General features: G+C 35.7%; 1 protein-coding gene across 1 annotated transcript in view; it reads left to right on the top strand.

Moving 5' to 3' along the window:
* The window catches only part of NEGR1 (neuronal growth regulator 1), an 892,981-nt gene that overhangs the window by 709,749 nt on the left and 160,700 nt on the right, over positions 1-22,532 (top strand). The window contains exon 6 of the mRNA XM_007978295.3: positions 319-470. Coding sequence (XP_007976486.3) covers positions 319-470 — 152 coding nt within the window. The remainder of the gene's footprint in view (positions 1-318; positions 471-22,532) is intronic.

The following is a 22,532-nucleotide window of genomic DNA, read 5'->3' on the forward strand; positions in this document are numbered from 1 at the left end:
AGTAGATGAGATATTATTGGTGTGGTGTGTTTTATTTTCTAAGATATGTAACAGTGCATAAATAGGACATGCAGCTATCCAAGCTCAGTTTGTTATATAGCACAAATAATCCCACAGGAACAGTCTACAGCTGACATGCAACCTCACTTCCCCCAAATCTACTAATGTAAGTGAAATGTAAATTGCACCATTATCACGTTATATGCTAACGTCAGCGTGGTCGAATTGTCTATGGGTTGCCATGACAACCCCAGCTAAGATAAAAATGAAACTGGTATTCACAATACATATTTACCTAGAGCTTATTTTGTCTTCTAGGCTCTTCAATGGCCAACAAGGAATTATTATTCAAAATTTTAGCACAAGGTCCATTCTCACTGTTACCAATGTGACACAGGAGCACTTCGGCAATTATACTTGTGTGGCTGCCAACAAGCTAGGCACAACCAATGCGACCCTGCCTCTCAACCGTAAGTAATGCAATGGTACCAAAATGCTCCCAGGGGCCTCTGGGCCCCTATCCATCAGTAGAGATAAAATCTAAGAATAGAGTACGTTCATTTTAAAACTCAACCTGATGTGACACATTCCTCATATGTTGCACATTCCTTACACATGGAAACTTTGCCCCCAAATCATATCATTGTCCAAAGATTTTATAATCCCTGTAGAAGTCTACATGTATATAAAAAAATATGTTAGAGCTGAGAAAGGAAAAAAATACATGAATAATAGGGCTAACTGAAAAAATGTCTTCGGCTGAAGTCAGTAGATTTGGTGAGATTTTGTTGTTTTTTAAATGTATTACATAATCTTGAAGTATAGATTAACATGGCTTGAATTTGCTCTTGGTTGGTTTTCTCAAACATTCATCTTGGGATAGCCAGAATTTCACAAGCCATACATAAAATGAAACAGCAAGTAAATGATCATGGACAAAATATTTTATCCATATAGATAATATTTTTACTCAAAATTGTATTTTAAAATACAACTTAAGATTTTATTCAAATAAATACTACATTTCTAATGTATCTTACTTCCTAAGGACTAAAAACTAGTAAAGAAGCACAAACACAAGGATCGGGTAAAAGGATAGAAACCTCCACGAATGTTTCCTCCTATAATTAATTTTACTGCTGTTTAGAAGCTGAGGAACAAACAAATTGTTGCAGCCACAAAATATTCTTAATTTTTAAATCAAATGTTTCTCAAAATGTTCAAAGAAGACTAGAGAGAGTATACTGTCTTTTCAGTGCCACAAAGTTATCTGAATTATCCTTATCTCTTATAGTTAATATTTTGTAGTAACTTGACAAATGTATATTTGTCTTATGGTCCTGTTACAGTAAGCTATCTCTGAAAAATGCAAATATTATGTAGTTCATCATAGCTATCATTTCCATTTTGCAGAAATGGGGATGGGATATATGATGTTCCTACAACTTAAAAATATACTGTAATAAGTTTCCATGATTTATGAGCTTTACATTACCATAATTTAAGAATTCTGATGTGAAATAAAATATATCAGTTTATATCACATCTTTCATTATCCCATCCTAATATTCTTTAGTACTCAATTTGAAAGAAAAGCATTGCTTGCCATGCAATAGTTATAGTATAATATGCTTGCTTAAGTTCCTTCCATGAGGATGATTTATTTAGTGAAATTATGAATAATATAAACCACTGAAAATATTATAAAGCAGTGTGAATTCCAATTTAATGTAAATATTGATACTTCTTTGGTATATTATTAATATTTTAAATGGTTTAAGTATTCAAGCACTTGAAAGAATAAATGAATTAACACAGCAAAGTAAAGAAAAATTTAAGGCTTAATAACATATTAAGTTTTGCTATTTAAATTTTTAAATTACGTTCTGATTTTCAAAACTGAAACATTAATGAATGTGAAAAATTAGGAACAAACTCCACTTGTGTAAACATTTGTTTTACTCTGGCAATCTTAACACAAATGTCTGGAAATAATATAGTGTTGAAAAGGCTTCTAAACGTAGTGCCTTCAGAAGAGACTCTCATCATCTCTCTCTGCTACTGACTTGCTGTATGCTGAGGTGCTATTAAGTACGTACAATTTGATTAATTTGTCAACAAAGGCAAAATATGAAAATCTCATCTGTAATTATGAACATAGCCCTGGAAGTTTGGAAAAATACCCATATATTCAGAACCACTTGTACGACCTCATCTGAAGCTCTTACTGCCCTAAGCATTTTTATTTTGTCTTACAGTTATTTTTATATATATTCCATCTCTCCATCAAATTATAAGTTCTTTAAGAAGACAGGATCAATGTCTGATTAGTTATTTTATTTCCCATATCACCAAGCACAGCGCCTGCTATTTAATAAGCAATTAGTAAATCTTTAGTGAATACATGAATTAAACATTGAGTAAATGAATGGATGGATTAATGAATAAATAAATGAGTGAATGAGTTTTAGCTGTAGAATCTGTACTTGTAACCTCTACAGATACAAGGCAATATGACTGTAATTACAAATAGCACATCGTTAGCTTACTCTGAAACAGACTCTATTATTATTTTTTATATGAACTTGTTCATTTAATTCTCACACAATCCAAAGAGCTAGATTCTGTAATTCTCCTCTTCTAGAAAGGAAACTTAGAGAATATAAATGTGGCCGAAGCCAAAGGGTTAGTGACAAACCAAAACCTTAAACTCTGACAATCTGGCTTCAGATTCTAAGCTTTTATCTACAATGCCTACAACCGGCAAAGCACAGCATTAGATGTTGGAAAGAAAAGGGTTAGCAGGACTGGAACCCCATCCTGAAGGAGTTCTCAGATGAGTGAGAGGTGAGAAACAAGCAAGCAGGCAACTATAATGCAATATGGTCAGTGGTACTATAATGGGGCAGAGAAGATGCTCTTACTGTAGTCTTAAGGGTCATGAAATAACTTTCATGTAGAATAGCCAATACTACTATTTGAATTATAGCTAAGGTACAACTGAAAACATCATCTTAGCAATGACTATCTCGTTTTCTGGGGCAGAACTTTTCAGGAGCTCATTGAACAACAATTACGTGCACAAAGTATAGTGGCACAAATGAGAGAATGATCAACTCAGTCAGTCTCAATGACTCAGAGAAAAATATGGAGGAGATGCCCCTTGAGGTAAAGGTGATTAGGTTGAGCCTGGGTGTGGGAATGGTGATGGAAGAAAGAGAGAGGCAAGCACTCTAGTGTGGAACCGTTCACGTAAAGACATGGCAATATGAAACAATTCAATACATTTGAAGACACTATAGTACTTTAATATGGCTGGAATAAAAGGTAGAAGGAGAGTATTGAGAGATGAGGGTAGACAAGTTGGCAGGGATGAGGATGAGAGAGTTGAAATGAGTTTTGGCTGTATCCTGGTTTTGGAGAGTTATGGAAGGATTTTAACAAGGGAATGATACAAACAGATTTGGTTTCCAAAAGACACTCTTATGCATTGTGAACTGCTAAACCCAAATATTAAACTTTTAATGTTAAAGGCAAAATAACAATAATAATAGTGATACCAAAAAGAATAGCAGAGGTAGAGAATTGAGAGCTAATTAGGAGATAGCCATTAATGACCAAATCTGGCAAAAAATAAAAATAAAAAAGGAAGGGAGTTGCAAGGATCTAGATAACTGCTAATGTTTAGTTTGCATGAAATTAGCCAGAATAAGTGCATAAGAGAAGAATTGAGGCTTTCAGATTTTAGGAGGAGGTAGAAATTAAAGGAAAAAATTAGGTCATTTCTAGACATTTTTAGTTCAAGACAATGTCTAATAGGTAGCTGGGTATAAAGTCCAGAATGGAGACATAGATAAAGTTATCAGAATGGAGGTAGTAGTTTTAGCCATGAGAGTAAATGAGACTTCTCATAGAAGCCATGTAGAGTGAAAAGATTACCAAAGACAGAAATCCAAGTAAAATTAGCATCAAGGAGTGAGCCTAGGAAGAGAAGCATCCTGCAGAAGCAAGCAAATTCAATGTGAATGGAGATGCCTGAGGAGGGTTGGCACTGTGGAGAGCTGTGAAAGCTGTGAGAGCAGCCCATTTCAAGAAGAATGAAGAGTCAGCACTGTCCTGTGCTACATCCGCTCAGGGAACATCTGAAAATCAACCACTGTCTCTGACAGTTGGGCAGTTAGTTACTGGTGACCTTTGCCAGAGCAGTTTCTGTGTAAAACTGAGAGTAGAAGCCAGATTTCTGTGATTAAGGTTAAATAAATAGATGAGGAAATAGAGACATGGATAATAAACTGCTCTTTTCAGAGGTTAGGCTATGAAAAGGAGAAGACAAGGCTGATGTTATGCCTTGATGTCTAGCTGCTGGTCTGATTAGTATTCCTTTCTGATTAATATGGCCCAGCGACTGTGTGTGTATCAGCAGCTCCCTGACCTGCAAAGATACAACATCCTAGCATTTGATGAACTATACTATAGTGAACTTGCAATGTTTTCTGGTTTTCTGCAAGTTTCCATCATTTTCAGCTTGTTCACTTCGTTCTCACGTCTTTCTTGGGTCCCAGGGAAATAAGCAAATTTTTGATTTAACATGAAGACACCTTAAACCCCTTTATCTTCCATGGCCTGTAGGCTTTAGGCGGTAATTGTAAGAGAACCTATAATTTTAAGTAGAGGTTTTAGTAATTTCATCAATAGAATTACTTTAAATTACTTAAGGTAAAAATGTATGTTTTCTAAAAGAAAAAGAAAGCAAACTTTATGGTGGAAAAACTACAGGAAAGCTAGTATACAATGAAGATCCCTCATCCTCTAGATTTTCTGTCCAAAAATTCCTGAAACATTTCTACTTTGTAAAAAGTACAATATTGGAAGGGAAGAGAGGGAAAGACAGAGAGAATATTCTGCAGATCAATGTATATTAGCCCTCAGGAAAGAAGTGTTTTAACAAAATTTATAATGGATAACAGTATGCCAACTATTCATAGCAAAATTCTTATTAAATAAAAAATTGGAGATTCAAAGATATTTGTTATTTTATTGTTATTTTTCAGTGCATTTTTTGCTTCCTGAACATGAGCAACTAAAAAAAATGTTTCTTCCAAGTCTGTTCTTTAAAGACTATGAACTGAGTGGTCCCATCCTGCCATCTATGGGTTCAATTCATCAAATGTACACTATCACTTAAGTGGGAATTCAGTAATCAGTACAACATAGTCATTTCTATAAGTAAAACATGTTGTACACACTTTGTTTCTCACTTCCACAAAAGTACAAATATTTATTATAGGACACGTATTCAAAGACTTGCCATCTAAAGGGAAATAGGAGAATTAATTAAGATGGAAGAAAGCTGCATAAGCAAAGTGCTTAGAATTCACACAGCCTTAGTGTAATACAACCCTCTTCTGAGACCTAATACATGGAAATATTTGGTACAAATATTTGGTACAAGTCTCACTTTCGATAAAGACTCACTGCTTAAAGTCCCAAAATAGATAATGATAATATTGCTATGATGTGTGGATGCTAAACTCCCCTCTCAGGTGTTCCTAAAAATATAATGTCAAATCCTTTACTGTAATATGGGTTCTACAGGTTCTAATGATGCTATAGGGATCTCTCTCTCTCTCTCTTTCTCTCTCTCTCTCTCTCTCTGTGTGTGTGTGTGTGTTTTTACTCATGTATGCATTTATTCAAAGTAACAAAGCTTTTGTCTCCGAAATATTACACGTAAAACATTCAAAGGACCGATCAAAACTGTCTTTTCCCTGCCTTAGCAGCCCTGTGGAGACAATAATGAAGTCCCAATTTTAAATGCTTTATGCTGTCAGGGCTTTTTAACTTTCTGCAATGTCTCCTTTCATATCAGAGAAAATTTCTTCCCAGCCTGTTTAATGTGATGGACATCTCTTCTTTTCAGATAAAAAAGAAGTCAGTAGTTAGTATCCAAAAGGAAATGGAAGAGTCTAGAAGAAAGTAAAAATGAGAGTAATGTACCAGTTTTTCCCTGGTTAGATTTAACCGATGCAAGCGAACAGTACCTTTCAACTGATTTGTTGAATATGAAACTAGCTGTGTCCTTGCAAGTAATATTTCAGCTCTCTGCTTGCTTCAGATGTTCCCACATGCCAGTAAGCAATGGTACGGGCTCTGTTACTTTTGCCTATTACAGCGAACCCTGAAAGGTGATACCACAGATGTGAATGACTCATATTTTAGATAGAAATTTATCTCTCCTCTTGTAACTTAAAGGAGATAGGGTTTTCATTTTGGTTGAAAGAGGCAGTAATAAATTTAGACTTGGTGATTATTGAAGACAGAGTGCTGTGTGAGCTAACCTGCTTTATCCTCGCAGCTTTGAGATGTTAATGAGAAGGCTTTCCTGGATGTTCTAGTAATAAATATTTAACAAAAAGTAGGTTTGCAGTTGTAGGTAGAATGTGATCCAGGTATACAGGCCTATCTAATCGTTCTCTACCGAACAAAAATAACACACACAGACATAATCATCACACAAATCATGAATATACACAAATTTGCTGAAGTGGAGTATGAGTAAAGCAAGAGAATATTTTTCCTCCTGAATCTCATACCTGGAACGTGTATGTATTTTCAAGAAGATAGACACAAAATGGCCATTTAGTGGCATATGGGAGAGACAATAACCAGCAGGCTGAAGCAGTCAGAATGACTGTTGAAGTTTATGGTGCTCCAAGTCACCAAATTGCCTCTAGTGAAAACCACATATCAGTTAGCGGAGCTTTAGTTACGTTACGTTTGTCAATGCACAGAAATTGGAGCTAGACGATGTCTCAGATTTCACATAGTTTTCTTCCAACTTTCTTAAGCAATGGAACCCTTTATTCAAACCAAATAAAATCTATGCGAACTCTTAATGTATGACAAAGATAAAACTGGAGTTAGTTTGGTTAAGTTGGAGACAAATCTTATTTTCCTACCCATCATATTACATAGCGACCTTGAAGCCTCCCAAGATGTCATACAGTTCCAAATAATTTGTTTTGAAAACTTCTTGTCTAAACCAGTTTTTTCACTTTATAGGTGAGGAAACTGAAGCCCAAATAGGATGAGTCAGAGTCCAAAGTCAAGCAACATAACTAGGGTTAGAATTTCATTTTTACTACTCTTTTTCCAGTGCTTGTCCCACTACACAGGTGGAACACCAAAAGCTTTGAATCAAGAAGATCTGAGTTAAAACTATAATCCTTCATGAAGGATTGTAGATGCTTTAGTCACCTGACCTATAAAATAGAGGAAAATAAATTCATTTTATAGGATTATTGGGAAGATTAAATGAGAGGACGTGCAAAATCGCCAATACACTACTAGTCTAAAACAAGTGCCTAGTAAATGCTAGTTTCTTTTTCTGTCCTTCTCATGTATAATTCAAATGTTGAAGGGTAAACACAGGCAAGCACAGGTCTATATAACCTGAATAACTGTGTAACTTTATTTCACTGGATAGACAAATCAGCAGCACCGCTTCTTTGATTCATTTATTAATACACTATGTATATCATTATGATATTGTCCTTTTTATTAGAATTATTAATTAAATCAGCCATGCACATAAGCATTCACTTGTCATGAGTAAACAAAAAAGTGGAAAGGTTGTACAAGATTAATTACTCTACTGATGTGTTTCTCCCAGGTTAAGAGACAATTTGACAGCGGCATCTTCAAGCTACTTGTACAGCACATACATTTCCCACGCTGACAAAGGGTCAGTAAATTCGGAAGGGAAAGGAAGCTTTGGTATTTGGTGTTGTCATTGATCAGCCTTGAAATATGACTTGCTTATGAGGATTAGGTACCAAAAAGATATAGAAAAATAAATTAGAGTTTCTAAATTAATCACAAAATTTTACTAGAAGCCCTACACTTGGAGTCAAACTGGCCTTAAATTGGAGAGCTCCATAGCAATTAACTGCCTGACCTCAGCATACCAATCTACAAAATGAGGAGACTAGACTAACTAGTCTCCAAGTTACCTTTCAGCTGTAATGTTTTCAGATCCTAAGAAATCTGTTCCTGTTTAAAACATAGTATGTATGTATCGATTGTTATTTTTTAAAGTTAAACTTACTCTTTAACAAAGTAGAAGTGCTGCCAATATTTTTACCTTGTGTATATTTTTGTTATTGAACTCAAAATTATTTTTATTTGACAGAAAAATGCATTTTAATGTGCTTGTCTCTGTAGTGAGTTTCCATAAAACTTAGCTCAAGAGCACTGCCGGTCTAATCATTTTGTCATCTCTATACAGCATTTTACTCTCCAGAGAAATTTCCTTTATGTTCACAGTTGCAACAATCTTGGCCAGTAACCTATGAAAAAGGCACTAGAATAGACATTCTTGCTTGCTATTTTATTTCACACAGCTCTAATCCTGTAACTAATTAGGCCAAAATGTGACTTGAGTATATGGGGTTGTGACTATTAGGGCTTTGTAAAAATGAAAACATGCCAACATTTCCAATCAAATAAAACATATCAACAGAGTCTTTCTTCAGTATGCCTTTCCTGATCATTTCTCTCGCAAAGCCTTTTGGAGGTCCTGTGAGATATTTCTTTCCCAGCACTTCTGAGAAGTTTCTTGGAGCATATCCAGCATGCACTGTGTTCCCTGTAACTGTGACTCCATCTAAAGTGAGATCCAATGGTTTGAGCACATAATAAGGTGGCAAAGTCTGGGCTACTGTATCACCTTCACTTCTTTGCTGTGATTTCTTTCTCTGAAAATGGAAATGTGACCCCTAATAAAAGATCCAGGAATATGTGTGAACAAAATGATTATTATGAAGTTCTGAGTACCGTTATGATTAAACTTCCTATTTCTCCTTAGAGTGAAACATAGTTAATAGGGTGCTCCACTAAATGAAAAAGTAAATTGAAATTGGCTCTTTTTTTTTTGCCATTCTGATGTTCCAGATAAAGGTAAAAAGAGGAGGAATTAACTGTGAAAGCAATAATATTTCAATGGGCCACTCTTTCTCCAAAGCACTGTAAATTCAGTTTTAGTATCCATAAAACTGCTAGGGAAAAGACTGAAATGGCATGTCTTCATTGAATGTGTCTATTCAGTGTGGACTGGATTTCCTTTCTTTATAAATGTAATTCAGTTGGGATTTCTCTGCAGAGATACAAATTATCTATCCACACAGTATATGGCTAAATAAGATTTGAATAAACCAAGCAAGGCTTGCTTTTCACCTATGCCCTGGCCAGGCATTTATAGTAGGTTGGATTTTCCAAATTTTAGCTTATTTTTAAGCAAGACTTCTCTTTCAACAGTTTTAAAGAAATGAAGCAACTTCAGTTTCCTAGCTCTAAAATGTGTTTTTTAGATAGTTGCACAATCTTCAGTTCCTTTCTTTGAGTCAATCCAATTAGTGCATATGTGGAGCTGCTTAATTAGTGAGGCAGATCATACTTCTTGCTGAAGAACCACTAAAGTCACAATCAGTCCACTTAGAAGGAATTCCAAGTCTTCCAAAATACTTTCTAAGACAAGAGTAACAACACGCTTTCCTATAACTGGCAGAATAATAGTATATGCTCTAAGAATTAGTGACCACAACTATAGGGAAATTTGTTTTTTCTCAAAAAAATTATAACTCCTTGGGAGCACTGTAGTTTATGATCTGCGTATAAACTGTAGATAATAACTGTAATCAAACTGACTAACATTAACTAAGTAAACACGTTTTTTAGGAAGACTTGCATAAGCGATAGATGCACATCAACTCTGCAGGCTTGACTCTGCTGGAAAAGGATACATTGAAAGGGTTTATTTCTCTCAAGCTAACACGTGCTTGTTGGAGGCCATATTTGACATCCTTTCTTACACCCATTTTGCTTCATTCTGCAGAATCACCTGTATTTCTCTAACATTCTTCCTGCCAGCAACACCTGAAAGAATGAGCATCACATGCTAAAATAATCTAAGGCTGCCACATATCACCATCATGAGAAACTTTCCATTTATTATTTTCGTTTCCTGGTTACTATGCTCCTTAATTCTTTTCTCTCTCTTATTATAGTGATTGTCATATATTTTTTAAAGTTTTTTATTTTAAGTTACTGACTCACATTAGTGATAGACTCTTACCTGCTATTTATTTATTTATTTTTACCTTCTGTATCCTTTCCTCTTATTTCTCCTTATTTCCTCTTATTTCTCCTCAACTCCAGGACTTCATCATCACCAAAAGAGACAGATAGATGCTTCTCTAACCAGGAGTATAGATTCAGAACGGAACCAAACAGCCTCTGAATAGGCAAGCCTGAAATTGCTTTTGAAAGCTTCATCACCGATAATGTAATCAAACTTAGCTTACCCAAAATTGATTTAAGTTGCAGCCTAAGGGCCAACCTTTGACCAGGGCAGCGTTCACACTTGCATTGATTCTGCCTGCAATTGAATTACTCAGGCAATTCTGTGCGCTTTTAGCTTTAGCCCTGGAGTGCAAATGGCCAATTTGGGAGGCAACTTGCTTGTGCTTGAAATTTGCAGAAAGATTTTCTCATACATTTCTGGGGAAAAGCAGGATTACTTTTTAAAAATATTATCTTAGTCACAGAACTCGCTGCCCAAAGCACATTTTGTTTCCTTGTTTTTATATTTGTTTTGATTTGAGAAAACTTTGTTTCCCCCAAAGAATCTCTTCTGACTTTGGAAAGATGAGGTCTGCTCCTTCCATATGTGTACTAAAATTTAGAGGAAATGAAAATTAATGAGAAAGAATAAGGCAAAATAATATGCTGCTATTAGATAGAGGGAAAGGCCAGAAACACACTGTATTTTATAGTTCTAGGGGCAAGAGTTAAAAAAAAATATGGTTATGAAGCAAAATAATACTCTGTAGGTCTGTATAGGATTGTATTCTATGACATATCCCTCCCTTTCTTTCTAAAATATTTTATAAGACTGGCATGAAGAAACATGACAAGATGCTTTTCTGCATCATAACAGTCTTTCGTTAAACACTTATATTTTCTATAGTTTTTCCCTTTGTACTGTATATCAATCGTACATTATCTACCCTCCTCACAAAACTTCTTTCATTTTCACATAACCATACCATCTCTATGTGTTTATTTTACATAATTATAAAAAAGATTCAATTGTATACCTTGCAAAAACTTCTCCATATTTCTATTCAGTCTTCCTAAGTAATATTTTATGGTTTCACTATGATACATTTAGTGGTGAATTGTTAAATATTTAACTGAAGTAAAGGACGTGTATAGGTTGGGCATAGTGCCTTGCTCCTGTAATCCCAGCATTTTGTGAGGCTGTTGCAGGTGGATTGCTTGAGCCCAGGAGTTTAAGACCAGCTTGGGCAACATGACAATACCCCATCTCTACAAAACATAAACAAAATTAACTGGGTGTGGTTTCCTAGCTACTTGTCATCCCAGCTACTTGGAATGCTGAGGCGGGAAGATCACTTGAGCCCAGGAGGTCAAGGCTGCAGTGAGCTGAGATCATGCCACTGCACTCCAGCCTGGACCACAGAGTGAGACCCAGTCTCAAATTTAGGAAAAAAAATGTGTATAATGAGACTTACAAATAATAATAAAATATGCAGTTATCTTTATTGTAAATTCCATATAGTCAGTTGCTTCTCACAGATTCTTTCACTGATTTTTGGCAGAATCTTGTATCTGTAACCAGCCTATGATTATAATCCATATATGTGACATGCATGATGTTGCATATAGAGCTGTATTCTACTTAAAAGGATTATTCTAACTTGAGTAAGAGATGGTATTTTTATGATAATGAGTTAGATGAAAATAACCTGTGCAAATTTTTTGCTGAATCAGAGAATAGTTTTGGAATACTCCAAGAAAATTTCCCCAATTTTTTGTGTCGACGTTAATGAAATGGCCACAGACATGACACGTTACGTTTAATCCCTATTAACATTCACTTCATCGTTTTCTTAAGTCTCAACAATCAACTAAATAATAAATCAACCTGTAACTTGGACCTTTTGCCAGTTTCCATGGTATAAACATTCCCAACATGGCTGATTTCAAACTACCAAGTGATGTTACTGAATGCAGAGTTGGGAAGAGATGTGCCATATCACACACCATTGTATAATATTTCTACAATGCAGAAACAGGGATGTGAGTAACCTGAAGATTATAAATAATAGTATGCTGTAGTAAAGTAATTTGGAGGTAATGAGATTTGAATAGTTATTGCATTTGTGTTTAGTATCATTTATTAATTCTAAACTTATAGAATTTAATTTTAATAATGGCTGTATTTAATAAATAAATAGCAGAATTTCTACAAGTTTCTCAATTGGCCTTATAAGCTAGTATAAGCCAGCTTTAGCATGCCACTATCTATTTGAATGACTATAAAGGAGAAGACAATTTCTCCCCATGTAACCTACATGACTCTAGACAAATTACATAACCTCACTTATCTTCAATTAGTCTGTCTGTAAAATGGAGTTAAAGGAGTAATACCTAGCTCACATGGAGGTAGAATAATTAAATAAGATAGACATAAAGTGCCTGGCTCCTGGTAAGGATTTATACATTATGGCCTTTCTTTACCCTCTTATATAACTTCTATGCTCCACCCCCCCCCCCAATATTTATATAGTTTTCTTCACTTTATTTTGAGGTAAGGATGCTTCTATTCTGCATCTCCAAATCCATATAATGACCTCTGGCAAAATTATGATTTTATTTTGTCTCTATGATAAACTCATGCCTACCTAAATATTGTCACATGCATGCCACATTTCTTGTTTAAATTTGCTGCAACACAAACCATTTCTTTCTTACAATTGACTCTTACTATGCTTCATTCCCACTCCACAGTAGATTTTAAGCAATATTATTCATTTATTCCTAAGGTATGAGATCTCAGAGGATGCTTATTTTGCAGTGTCTTTATTCTATGAAGCCAAGAGAGAAAAACATATAACATGGTCATAAAAAGCATTCACATATTAGGGCGTATAAGCCTGCACATTAACATCACAATAGGTTCCAAATCTATTGTTATCTTTCCTCTAACTTGGCCAGAGTCAGGGGAGGAGGAATTTATATGTCAAACTGCTTTGAAATAGGTGGAATCAGTTCCCTTTTATATCATCCTCTCCGCTACAAAATAAAATATATGTGTATATATATATCTTTTAAGTAGTTGCATTGTTTTATTTTCTGATTCTTCCTAACTTCTTAGTTATTTAAAGGAAAAACATTTGTGGGCTGCATGCTTGGGACATAAGATTGACCAATAATGTCATAACTTTAAAACTTAAGTATTTTTTCACGTATTCAGTTTATTATCTATATGCCAAGTCGCATGCTGTGTTGGGAATACAAAGTTGAGCTAAAATAACTTGATTCATAACCTTTTGGAGATTGTCAATTTTGAAAGGGAGGTTGGCAACACAAGCAATTATCACAAAGTGTAATTAATTCTTAGGGGTGATAGAAAGAATGACTAATATAAGTGAATAATAAAAAACCCATGTGGCTGGAAAACAGAGGACAATTACAGGTAAAGTGGACAGAGCTGGGTGAAAAGAAGGGCAGATGATAGCTTCTAAAGTGGACTTGCAAGGAGATGTAGTAGAAATGATATGAGCCAAAAACATATTTTCATATACTATTGCTAGCTTTTAAAATGTGAGTGACAAATGAACAGTGATTACTAGAATACTGTAATGCTTTGGTTCATAAGATGTGTCATAATGCATGTGAAATAATCCCAGTTACTAAGATGAAGCCTACTGTTAATCTCACCTTAAATTCTCTATGACTTTTGATACTCCACAGACAGTGCACTTATTTATCTTCTCCTCATATATTTCTGGAAAATCAGATATACTTGTGCCAATTTTTTCTTAAAGTAAGAGTAAATTACTTCACTGTTGATCTATTATGCTGATCAAATAGTAAGATAATAAGTACTGCGCTATTTAATGAAATGTTTAACCTTTTTCTAATATAACCTTCCCTAACTTTTTTCTAGTACACTGTTAGTCTATTCATTAATTCATACCATATTTGTTTGGTCTAATCTCCTTTTCCTTCAAATTATACAAGATGTTTCAAGAAGCCCCCCAAAGACATTTATGAGCAAAATCTTTCGTCTCTGAGTAAAGTAATACAGTTAAATAGTCTTGCCCCTGAGTGAATCCATAAAGAATTCCTCTATATAGATATATAACAACTGTCGTCTGATTAGAGAATTGTCTGATTGATAATGGCATGATAACAGCTGATTAATAAGTATTAAAACTGATTTCAGTGACCTGGAAACCACCCCATAAAGATAATTTACCAATTCAGCTACAGATTGCTCTACCCAATGAATTACTAGCCATAGTATATACTGTCACCAGCCCCAGATCAATGAAGAAATAAGTTCTCTAAAGAAGAACTTGCCTTTGTATGTTAGTTGTTTTTTGTTTCATTTTGTTTTGCTTTCATTTCTAATAACTTATATCTCTAGTCACAGCCTACCATCTTAAAATTGGTTATAATAGGAGCCTGATGAGAGAGCTGAGATGGCTTAGCACAAATCCAGCATCATTGTTAATCAGCAGGTATAATAAAAATGTTTATGTGTATTATACCCTACTAACTGATGGGTGTGAGAAAAGAGAAGTATTAGGAGAGAAGTATAGCAGCCTTTATTTAGTATGGCTCCTGTAAGATCAGACTTAGTATCTAGGCTCAATTAGAGAATAAGAAAAGGCAGAATGTAACACACTGCTATATCTTGATACAGATAATCATGACTTCAGGAGTTCAGAGAGAGTGTGTATCAGTACTGGGGAAAAAATAGCTCCAAGGGAGTATTCTGCTGATGGTGATTCAGAATCATTATCTTCAAATATAAAGGACAACATTATTATCTTTTGTGATTTAACAATAGTTGAATTCAACGTGAGATAGGCCTAGCTTTTAACAGTTTTGGAAAATATTATGTTATGTTGTTGTTGTTATTGTCGTTGTTTACAAAGGAGAGTTCAGCAAAGAGACAAGCTTAGACAGAGGATGCTTTCAGACTAGAAATTGGTCTGATTACCACATAGATGGATAACAGAAAAAATCTGGAACCTATTATAATATTTTGAAATGACTATTTAAAGTGCATGTGCATGTATATAGCTAGATTAAAAATCACCCAATGTTGATTTCAGTTCTTTATGGCCACTACTATGTGTATTGATTGTAACCAACCCCTTCTAAAAGACCAGGAGATACATAGTCATCTGGGTTTCTGTTTATATTTCTCACTTCAGAGTGGGTTGGCTCCTCCTCCAATTGTTGACAGCTTTTTGAAGTTTGCAGCCGTGTTAGAGGCTTCTTCCTAGGTGATCCCTTAAAGCTATAAAATTCTAGCCTGACTTCTTTAAGATAACTTCTGCAATCTTAATGTCTAAAACAAAGGTCTAGAAACAAAAGCAAATTATTTCATCTACATTTTACTTCACCATTAAAATGCTATCGAACCCAAGTGCTTAGAGACCCTCCACCAAAAGGCAGGAATATTCCAAGAACTAATTTATCATTTTTTATTCATTAACATTAAAATCCTTTGAGACTTGAAAAGAACTGACAAAAAAATTACAATTCTGTGAATAACTTTCTAGACAACTTCTCTAAAGCATCTGTGTTAGTTAGAATTAGAAACAGTAGCAAGTGACAAAACCCAAAATAACAATGACTTAAACAACTTTATTTTTCTCTCACATGGAAGCCCGCAATAGCCAGTTCAGGACTTGGAATAGCATCACTGTATCAAGGACGTAGCCCCCTTCTATGATTTTGTTCCAGTTTGTAACATTCATTCCTAGGGTTATTTTTTGGTCCAAGGTGGCCACTTCAATTCAAAGGATCATACCTATACTTTAGACTGTAGGAAGAAGAAAAGAGGGAAGGAAAAGGTCTCATCCCCTCCCTTTATAAATACTTCCCCAAATCTGTAGACATCACTTACACTTATGTCCCACTGACCTTTACCTACATGGCCACACTTAGCTGCATGGGAAGTTAGAAATTTTGTTCTTCGCTAGCATTCTTTGCCAAAAATTGTGGTTATCTTATTATAGGAAAAGGATATAATAGATATGAAAAGAAAACCAGTAGTCTTTACTACAGTCTACCTATTTGTGATGCAAATATCTAGGCATGCCCTTCCTTGTCCATATAGAACACACTCATTCCTGTCAAAGATAGAAAACTATAGTTTCTTCATCAAGATTCTAGATAACTGAGGACTAGAATCTCTGAGTGATTCACATTCTTCTTCATCAGCCTGAATGTGACACGCTGTCTGATGATCTTTCGGTTAAAACAAGTTTGTGTGTGTGTGTGTGTGTGTGTGTGTGTGTTTTCTGTCATACACAAGCCCAACATACTATGGTGGAATATGAACCAGAAAACTGCAATAGGACTCTCATTCTGAGAAGAGGAGGAGGAAAACAAACAAACAAAAAAGAACAGCAGTCACTTACACACCAATGATCAGATCCTGCCAGTGGGAAGAGTCAAGATTCACTTTTCCAGCAGTACAGTCTGTTGCTTAGATAACTTCATGGGCAGCCACTTATTCTGTGCTCTGGGAAGAACTCTCAAATTTTTTGTCCTCTGTGGCTCTTGCCTGTGTCCTCTGGAAGTTGTTTCTTGGACACTATGCTCCAGGATCACTTATCAAGAAAGCACTGGGGCTGGGCAGCTTGCATGGCCCATTTTGCACTGTTGCAGACTGGGGACATCTTTAAAGGTTGAACATCTACAATAGTAGACAAGGCTTGTGGTTTCTTTGACGAAACAATTTGCTCAAAAACCTAGTAGCCTTCCAATACAGTTAACTTAATTTGTTAATAACATTAGGGAAAGCTTTGTTTGTTTGTTTGGGTTGGAGTCTCCCTCTGTCACCCAGGCTGGAGTGCAGTGGCGGGATCTCAGCTCACTGCAAGCTCCGCCTCCCGGGTTTACGCCATTCTCCTGCCTCAGCCTCCCGAGTAGCTGGGACTACAGGCGCCCGCCACCACGCCCGGCTAATTTTTTGTATTTTTAGTAGAGACGAGGTTTCACCATGTTAGCCAGGATGGTTTCGATCTCCTGATCTCGTGATCCACCTGCTATGGCCTCCCAAAGTGCTGGGATTACAGGCGTGAGCCACCGCGCCCGACCGGGAAAGATTTTTAAGTAGAAAGGGCTTTGAATGCTGATAGCACCAATGCCTCACTTACTATCCTCTTTGTTTTCTCTCAGCCAAACAGCAGTTACATTGAGGAGATCTGAACTGGTGTGCTTGGTTGGAAAGGCAATATCCTTAGTCTTGTCTGTGCCCTCAAAGTTCACAGACTTCCCACAGCAAGTGTGTTAGTCTTCTTTGATGTCAAGGTTTGTAGCTATTTCTCTACGGCTTTGGTTGGAGACAGAAGCAACTGACTTTTTCAGTGTTACAATATATAAATTACCAGGCTCTTAATCAATTTAGATTGTAGGGAGCATGAGCTCCTCCCTTAGCAGAGGTATGTATATTCCTTCCTCTCTCTGTAGATCAGCTAGCACTATACTGAGTTTATGAGTGAAAGTGGAATAATGCGGGCCACACATATGAGTGCTCCACATTCTCCTATTCTTCTTCTTCCCTGAAAATTATCACATTACAGATTTAGTCTCAGAATTATTTTGTCTCAAACAGCAAACAAATAGTTGTTCTCCTAAAGATGTTCACATTCCATAATACCCCCAAATGAATAGGGACCTAAGAATTATCAAAATTAAATGGACCCAGGGATAATCAAAATGGTTTGTGCATTTTGAGTTCAATGAGAAGTTAATTGTCTTCCCTGAATAAGGCATCATGTATACACAGAACATATGCACATCACTTGATGTAGAATAAGTATGGGCTAAGGGAAATAAATTATTAAGGCTTCTAAGAGGTTCCCAAGTCCCTTGGGCTAAAATAGAACATAAATTTATTGGTATGTGCTGTATCTTGTAATGATGGGACAATAACAAAGAATTCCTAAGACATGAATGCTGTTTCTAAGTCACTAATAATCTATCAACTCCCATCACCTACTTCATTCCTCTCTCCTCTCCTCATTTTATACATGAAGAAATTATCCCAGAAAGAAAAGTTAGTAACTATTCTTTGGCATAATTTGTTAATGGCAGAGCCTTGGTAAGAACTCAGTTTTCCTAATAATTTATTTTTTGCAACTGTGCTAAAAAAGACTAGAAATCTGAGTCAATAACTGCAAAGCATCTGAGATTATACCCTACTTACAAGCTAATGTTGTTAGCTTGCCACAATCTCATGGATGCTGGTAGAAAACACAAGACTCCTGGGTCAGAGATATAAAACTTTATTTCTCACAGCAAAAACAATAGGCAGAAAGTCAACATGTTTGCGTCAGTTTCCTAAGCCTCAGCTCCCATAGGGATAGCATGGCTAGCCACTATGGATGCGTGTACATGCAGTAGTTTCTGTTACAAGAGAACAATATTGAGTTTAGGGAATCTAGTATTTTGCAGAAGCCAGTTAAGTAAACCTGCTGTTTTTCTCAGAGGAAGACATGACTTCATCCTGTAAGAAAAATGGCCTGAATAAAAGCATTTACTTTTTATCCTCTACTTGGGTCTTTCATTTTTGGCATTCCCAACAAAACAGGTAACAGCAAAGCATGCAGCAGTGCAAGAGACCCATAAAGGAGTGTCTCCCAGTAATCTGCAGATACGTAGAGATAAAAATGGTAGGTGTACCCTTTCAAGGGCCACACTCCATTAAATAGCTAGGCTTTAGGGGAATTCTGGTTGAGTCCCAAAAGGGCCTTTTTAGGTCACCAAAATCTAGATTCTGGGTCTCTATTTCAAAAGTCTAGGGAGTCTTTCTTGTCATCTGCCTAGGACTTAGCAGACTATGATGACAGACTGACACTGTCTAAAAAGTATATGAGACTACAACATATATTCTGAGTAGACCCTGGAATATCAATTTATTAATTTATAATAAGAAATTGACTTGGTTTATAATATTCATATTGGCATGATCAGCTCATCCTGTTCCTAAAATGAACTACAAGAGAAGCCACATCAAAGTCAGAAGTCATTTTATTAATTCATTATGATAAATCACTGAGGACAGAAAATTGTTGAAGTCTATAGGATCAGCCATTTTTTCTCTGTAGTTAGACTTGTAAAGGACACCAGATCACAATCAGAAGGTTGCTTGGTGACCATGGAATCAGAAGAAGGGGAGATAAAGAAATCCAACATTTAATGGCATTAGCCTAAAATCAACATTGATTAATTTGTCTCAAAAAAATGGCAATTTTGCCAATAGGATTAAATATGCATAATATTCAATAATTCTGACTCCCGTTTCTCTGAGTGATACATACATCATATCAATCTTCAAATTCATTCCTGTTCCTTCCCCAATTTTCCTCTGTGACTTCCCTTTATCTGTTCGTGTAGCTAACCAGATCCTAGATCTCCGCTTCCTTTCCCTTAGTGTAACATCAAACCTAAAATAGCCATACCCACATTAAGCATACCCACAGTGTTTCCAAACCAGAGGCAATGTCATCATGTAATTTCGTATGTGGGAGGGGAAGCTCCCCAGCACAAGGGGATTTTCTGCAAAACCCTTATGCTAATAAGAGTTCTTCCTCTGGAGGTTTCTTAAACTAGGCTTATCCAGGAGCACTTTCCTCGCCAGTCTTCACAATAACTGAAAATTGCCTTCAAGATGATATTAGGAAGTCAATCTAAATGGTCACCCTTTATCGACTATTCATTGATTAGTCTTCTAGGGTACCTTTAAGGATGTAACAAACCAGAAGCAGAGGTACTATGTTTGTTCAGTTATTAGTGTCTAGCACAATGATATGTGGAATCAGGCATTTATTAACTAGTGTTGTTTCCATAGGAATAACTCCAACATGGAGTAGATTAGTACACTTACGCATTTGCAAAATAAACTTGAACACATAGAGATGAATTTAAATGAATATATATCCACAAGTCTGCTATTTAAAGCCTCCAGACCTCATGCATACATGGCTGACCCCTATGCTGGAAATCAATGCTTAAGCAGGACTTTGCAGTGATATAAAATGCCTAGCAACTGGCAACACCAGGTGCTTTGCTTTTCTCAGTAGTGAGAAAAGAGTTAATGTGCAGGGTACTGTTGTTGAGCATATTATTTTCTGTTCGGAATACTGAAAATAAGTATGTGTTAAGAGTTTGTGCTCACTTTAGAAATAGAAACCCTGTGAAACAGATGATAATGACGTGGTCTTGATCTGAACAGAGCCTTACATTTCAGCTGTTTACTTGTCCTCTTCCCTAGGAGGAATTAGAATTTCCTAGAATCTCAACAGCCTGCTTTCTGCCTTTGTTTAGACTTGCTGTGTGTTGCTTTCCGTAGTTGTGATTAAGAAAAAGGAACAGAGATCAGAGGGGTCAGCAATGCTTAGATGGCTTGTTAGAGTTTTAAACTCTAATGAATAAGTTGTGGTAGGGCTAAATAAAGCCTATTTAAACCCAGAAATCATCAGTATTCTAATATAAAAGACAAAGGCTAATACTCAGAGCTAATTTGAAAAATTAAAACTCCAAAATATGGCCTAAATATGGTATAAATTTACAGAACAAAGAATTGTCTGTCAGCCCTGCCTAGTTTCAGTCTTATACTTGATATTGTGTGAAAATTAGCTTAAAAAAGAGGCAAGGGCTCCCTCTGTCACCCAGGCTGGAGTGGCACCATGACAGTTCTCTGCAGCCTTGACCTCCTGGGGTCAAGCCATCTTCCCACCTCAACCCCATGGGTAGCCGGGACTACAGGCGCATGTCACCCTGTCTGGCTAATTTTTTTTGTATTTTTTGTAGAGACATGGTTTCTCCATGTTGCCCAGGCTGGTCTTGAACTCCTGGGCTAAGGCGATTCACCCACCTGAGTGTCCCAAAGTGCTGAGATTACAGGCATGAGCCAGGTCTCCCAGCAACATTTTAAAAACTTTTTGGTGATGATGTTGTTGTTGCTGGTTTTGCATGTTTTAGCCAATTACTTTGTTTGACTTGCATCTTGGCAAAATCAATTTGGTCAATCATATAGAAAACTGCTATTTATTTTAAAAAATGGTAAATCAGACTATGATTCATAATAGACGTACTTGTGCTTCAGAGAATTGTGAGAATAGTCCTGTACTGATTAAATAATGTGATGGTGCCTTTCCTGAATATGCTTTGCGAAGCAAATAAACACATATGGCTCCTCCATTTTTACTCTCAGAAAACTTTAGATATGTCTGTCCCAAAATATATTCATGAATAAGAAGGAAGTGATGATAAAATGCTATTCATGGCTAAAATGTGTCCTACTTTCTAATACGAATTTTCACAACATATCTGAGTTCTCTACTCATTAATCTATGTTTCATGCAGAGTTCAAAATGAAAACTTGCTTTTACTTTCTTATATACCATCAGTTTAATTTTGCAATTGGCTCACATACCTGGAATCAAAGATAGACATCAGTCAATGGTGCCTTTTTCTATCAATTGAAAAAGATAAAACCATACAAACAATAAGAACAACAACAGTGACAAAAGCTTTTGACTAAGCCATAAGCTACAAGAGAAATACTTTGTTAATTTTCCATTTTTTCAATTTGGTTAAAACTTATGTTAATTTGCTCTTATAAACTCTAATGACTTGTTTGAAAAATTTAATTGTTATGCCTTCATGTGCTTAATGGAAAGAAATGGCTAGAGATATCCAGTAACATTTCAGAACATTTTTCTTAGAAAGTAATAATAATAATAAAAATAATAATAATAAGGACCCAGTATAAACAAACTTTATAAGTTTATAAGTACTATTAAGGAAAAATTTAACTCTAGCATAAAATAATTTGACCACTGGAAGTATGCATTAACAAATAAGAGAAGTATTTATAATACAGCGATTTCTGTATTGCATCTTATACCTAAAAGATAGACTTGACTATTGGGCAGTAGCCATATGTCACTTTCCAACTTATAAATGTGGGTAATTTTATTTCTTTTAAAATCATACAGAAACAGTCTGTCACTCCAGTTAATGTACCATGGGCAGTTTTTCTAAGGTATATAAAAACTCCCAATGAGCTATAGTTTTAAGCAAGGAGCACAAATTTATAGTTCTATAGTAGTACCTGTGGCATTTGGGTATAAGCATGCATCACTTGTCAAAGAAAATGCTATGTACAAAAAAATCCAAGCCTATACAACAAATTAGAAACAGCTTCTTGTTTAAAAACACATAAAAATTTATTAAAGGATTATCTCCTAGAATTCTTTTAAATCATGGACTCCCCTTGGAGAAGTCCTCTGTGTGTCAACAGATTATAAGAAAATGACTCGCAAATTATCTTGCATTGAAACTTTTTTGTTGTTGTTTTTAAGGAAATAGGCATCAAGAAATTAAGTAATAGATCACAGTCATAAAACTAG

This window comes from Chlorocebus sabaeus, chromosome 20 (genome assembly GCF_047675955.1).
Source record: "Chlorocebus sabaeus isolate Y175 chromosome 20, mChlSab1.0.hap1, whole genome shotgun sequence".
NCBI classification, from domain to species: Eukaryota; Metazoa; Chordata; class Mammalia; order Primates; family Cercopithecidae; genus Chlorocebus; species Chlorocebus sabaeus.